This window comes from Mandrillus leucophaeus, unplaced genomic scaffold (genome assembly GCF_000951045.1).
Source record: "Mandrillus leucophaeus isolate KB7577 unplaced genomic scaffold, Mleu.le_1.0 Scaffold1, whole genome shotgun sequence".
NCBI classification, from domain to species: domain Eukaryota; kingdom Metazoa; phylum Chordata; class Mammalia; order Primates; family Cercopithecidae; genus Mandrillus; species Mandrillus leucophaeus.
Window position 1 is genome coordinate 7,097,105 of NW_012098097.1, and position 4,917 is coordinate 7,102,021.

The following is a 4,917-nucleotide window of genomic DNA, read 5'->3' on the forward strand; positions in this document are numbered from 1 at the left end:
CAGCTACTCGGGAGGCTGAGGCCGGAGAATGGCGTGAACCCGGGAGGCGGAGCTTGCAGTGAGCTGAGATCCGGCCACTGCACTCTAGCCTGGGCTACAGAGCCAGACTCCGTCTCAAAAAAAAAAAAAAAAGAAAAGTATCAATGTGAGGCCAGGCACAGTGGCTCACACCTGTAATCCCAGCACTTTGGGAGGTGGGAGGATCACTTGAGCCCAGGAGTTCAAGACCAGCCTGGGCAACATAGCAAGACCCTATCCCTACATAAGAAAAGAAAAAAAGGGCCGAGCATGGTGGCTCACACCTGTAATCCTGGCACTTTGAGAGGCCAAGGTGGGTGGATCAACTGAGGTTGGGAGTTCAAGACCAGTCTGACCAATATGGAAAAACCCCATCTCTACTCAAAATACAAAATTAGCTGGGCATGGAGGTGCATGCCTGTAATCCCAGCTACTCAGGGGGCTGAGGCAGGAGAATCACTTGAACCTGGGAGGCGGAGGTTGCGGTGAGCCAAGATCGTCCCATTGCACTCCAGCCTGGGCGACAAGAGTGAAACTCCATCTCAAAAAATCAAAGAAAATAAAAGAAAAACAGGAAATATCAAAGTTTGAGCATAATGCAAATGTGTTAGAGGAGGGAAGCTTCTAGAAGCAGTAAAGGAAGACTTCCTCACTAGAGTAAGAAGATACCTTTCCCTTGTTGTTGGTTTTTGGCTTGGGCTGAGTCTTGGTTTATGTCTCAGTGCAGCCCAGGCCTGGTTCCCCCTTGGAGGTGTCACTTGTTTGCTTCGGGATCATGTGCCATCATTCCTAGGGCTTTGGGAGGCTCTGGCCTCGAACCTGCCTGGGCAACCCTAGCTCAAGGCTGAGAGATGAATGTTGGTGGGATGAGGAGACAAGTCCACTGACCCCTCCCCAGAGGACAAGGCACTGGGCATGGAGGTTGGGGTGGCAAGGACTCAGGAGAACATTCTGTCCCAGAGGCAAGGCTTTCTAGGCCAAGTGCTAGACATACAACCACATCACAACTAGGGCCATCTCCTCCATGTCTGGCCCTTGCAGGGTGCACATGGTGTGCTGAACACTTGTGGCTGCCTGATTTCATAAGCTCGTGCAATCGCCTATAACCATTTCATGGGGTAAAGTTTTTATCCATACTTGCCAGATACACACAATGAGTCTTCGTGAGATTACGTTGTGAGTCCTAGTACCTGGTAAAGCCGGGACTCAAACCCAGGGTTCCAACTCTAAGGCCCAGGGTGTCCACCCGCAGCCCGCCACGAAGTCTGAGGCCAGAGGCACGATGGGCCACTCGGATCTGGGTGGCCTTTCTCCTCGGCTCACTGATGGGCAGCGCGTAGTCAGCTTGAATACTTTCTTCTCTGGACCTCTCAAGCTTGGTCTTTTCACTTGCCCTTGACACCCAACTTGAAGCCCAGATTTTTGTTTTGTTTTGTTGAGACATGGTTTCGTTCTGTTGCCCATGCTGGAGTGCAGTTGTGTGATCTCAGCTTACTGCAACATCTACCTTCTGGGCTCAAGCCTTAGCCTCTTGAGTAGCTGGGACCACAGGCGCATGCCACCACTCCAGTCTAATTTTTTTTTTTCTTCTTTTTTTTTTTTTGAGACAGAGTCTCACTCTGTTGCCCAGGCTGGAGTGCAGTGACATAATCTTGGCTCACTGCAACCTCTGCCTCCCGGGTTCAAGTGATTTTCATGCCTCAGCCACCACACCTGGCCATATTCTGGGTATTTTCTAGAGATTTTATGTTTATCATTTTAGTAATTTTCTGGTAGAAGAAAATGCACACTAAAACAATACGTTTTTTAAAAAATAAAAATAAAAAACCTGGGGGGGACGCCAGGTGCAGTGGCTCAGCTCTGTAATCCCAGCACTTTGGGAAGCCGGGGTGTGCAGATCGCTTGAGCTTAGGAGTTTGAGACCAGTCTGGACAACATAGGGAGACTCTGTCTCTACAAAAAATACAAAAATTAGCTGACCCTGGTGGTGTGTGCTTGTGGTCCCAGCTACGTGGGAGGCTGAGGTGGGAGTATTGCTTGAGCCCAGAAGGTCAAGGATGCAATGAGCCGAGATCGTACCACTGCACTCCATCCTGGGCAATGGAGCCAGATCCTGTCTTAATAAATAAATAAACTAGGAGTTCTTTTTCATTTTTTTCTTTTTTCTTTTTTCTTTCTTTCTTCTTTTTTTTTTTTTTTTTTTTTTTTGAGGTGGAGTCTTGCTCTGTAGGTTAGGCTGGAGTGCAGTGGCATGATCTTGGCTCACTGCAACCTCCTCCTAAAACCTGGGAGCTCTACAGGGGCAGGTTCACCACCGGCAGAGGACATCTGAGCCCGTTGACAAAGGCCCTCCCCTCAGCGTGCCCCTCCCCTGCCTCACTCAGCTGTTCTTTCCATTTGGAATGCTGAGGACACAGCGCCATTGTAGGCTCAGGCCCTGCTGGTGGAGGTTGTCCAGTCTAGCCCGGAAGTGAAGACATGGAACAGTCAACAAGGCAGGGCATTGCACGACGGAGGGGGTCATGCTCAGAGATGCAGAGGGAGCACTGGGTCAGGAGTCAGGAGACTGGCTTTTGTGCATTCAGTCCGCAGTAAAGTGAGTAACTACTAAAGCTCAGTTCGTGGGCGATGGACCCATGTCAGACAAGCTTGCGCCCCTCAAAGAGCTCACCCACCAGCAGTAGGGGGACGAATTACATCACTGACTGCCAGGTGGCTTCCTGAGTGCTGGTTGGTCACCCGCTCTGAGTTCTCAGGGACACCAGCCTGGACAATGCTACAACAAATGTCACTGTCCTGCCAGGGAAGGCTCTGCCCATCCTGTGAGTGATCTGGGTGGACCACCCTGGCTCCCCTCCCTGGGTCTGCTTTACTCTCTCTGTAAACAAACATTCAGGATCTTGATGGCCAAATGCTTCGAGGACACAGTGATGCTCTGCAGAAGGGGCTAGTGGTGACCCTCCAGGACTGGAGGAGCCAGGGAGGACTTCATTCAGCACAGGCTCCTTGAGCAACTTCCAGAAAGGTGGGGTCTGAGGAGCCCGGGAAGAGTGGGGACAGCTCTCCAGGAGGGGCCACAGCCCTTGCCGAGGCTTGATCTGAGGGCCTTTCTAGGGCCTGCAGACCCCCCAAGCAGGCTCCTGTCCATGCCCGCTCATCCAAGTTGATGGTTCATGGAGCCTTCCCCTCCCGTGTCACTCCTTTCACAGCCCACGAAGTTCATGGTGGGGACTGAGCAGGGCATCATCATCTCCTGCAACCGCAAGGCCAAGACATCAGCTGAGAAGATCGTGTGCACCTTCCCGGGCCATCATGGCCCCATCTACGCCCTCCAGAGAAACCCCTTTTACCCGAAGAACTTCCTGACAGTTGGTGACTGGACAGCCCGCATCTGGTCTGAAGACAGCCGGGAATCGTGCATCATGTGGACCAAGTAAGAGGCAATGCTGGGGACGGGAGGGGATGCAGAGGACAGGAGGGGATGGAGGGAGCCCAGCTGGGCCCGGGAGAGTCCTGAGCCTCCATATGTAAAATGGAGAAAAAAAGCCTTCCACAAACACCCAAACTCGTGTTAGCAAGTGACTTGCTCCAGCCACTCCACAAAGCGACAGGCTTCAAACCACCCAGCTGCTAAAAATATTGGCCATGGCTTAATTTTCTTTCCTTTTTTTTTTTTTTTTTTTTTTTCAGACACAGTCTTGCTTAATTCCCCAGACTGAATGCAGTGGCATGATCTCGGCTCACTGCAACCTCCACCTCCCAGGTTCAAGTGACTCTCCTGCCTCAGCCTCCCAAGTAGCTGAGACTACAAGCACCTGCCACCATGCCCAGCTCATTTTTGTATTTCTAGTCGAGATGGGGTTTCACCACATTGGCCAGGCTGGTCTTGAACTCCTGACCTCAGGTGATCTGCCCACCTCGGCCTCCCAAAGTGTTGTGATTACAGGCATAAGCCACTGCGCCTGGCTGGCTTAATTTTCATAATCCTCAAAATACCCCTAGGAGGAGGCAGCATTGCTCTTCCCCTCATCTCATTTTTCATGTCAGGGAAATGGGCTACAGAAAGGCCAAGCCACTCGCTCCTGCTCTCCCAGCTAGTGAGAAGCCGAGCTGGGGTGTGAACCCAGGAAGCTTGGCTGGGAAATGTGGGTGCCTTGGTACGATTCAGCAATGCGGCATAGCCTGTCTTGCTCAGTGCCCACTCCTCTGAGGGGAGCAACAGACAAGGAGCTTGAGATAGCTGTGAGCACAGTGGTTAGACCAGAGAAGCTTGGACTATCACATCCCCCTCCGTTTTTCTTAGGGCCCATGTACCTTGCCTAAAAGTGCCCTTTCTCCTCCTCCTCTTCATCTCCTAAGTTAGGTAATAAGCCCGAATTCTAACCACCCCCTTGAGTCACTCACTGCCGGGCGCTCCCGTGGGTATTGTCCATTGATGTATAAATAAATTGCTTTTTTCTCTTGCTAAACAAAAATCATCCTGGGGCTCCTTTCCTGCCCACAGAGCCACAGACTCCTGTAATGTCAGTGCCACCATCAACCCTAATGAGCATCTTTGGTTCCAGTGCTTCCCACATCTGTTTGCATCAGAATCTCCTGGGAGGAGTTTTTGTTTGTTTGTTTGTTTGTTTGTTTTGAGTCTTGCTGTGTCCCCCAGGCTGGAGTGCAATGGCACGATCTTGGCTCACTGCAACCTCTGCCTCCCGAGTTCAAGCGATTCTCCTGCCTCATCTTCCCGTGTAGCTGGGATTACAGGCGCATGCCAGCACGCCCAGCTAATTTTTGTATTTTTAGTAGAGACAGAGTTTCACCATGTTGGCCAGGCTGGTCTCGAACTCCTGACCTCAGGTGATCCACCTGCCTCGGCCTCCCAAAGTGCTGGGATTACAGGCATGAGCC

The 4,917-nt window shown here is 51.5% G+C and overlaps 1 protein-coding gene across 1 annotated transcript in view; it reads left to right on the top strand.

The window, feature by feature from the left end:
• Positions 1-4,917, top strand: part of DNAI2 (dynein, axonemal, intermediate chain 2) — a 57,546-nt gene that overhangs the window by 27,987 nt on the left and 24,642 nt on the right. The window contains exon 8 of the mRNA XM_011972076.1: positions 3,228-3,451. Within this exon, the coding sequence (XP_011827466.1) occupies positions 3,228-3,451 (224 nt within the window). The remainder of the gene's footprint in view (positions 1-3,227; positions 3,452-4,917) is intronic.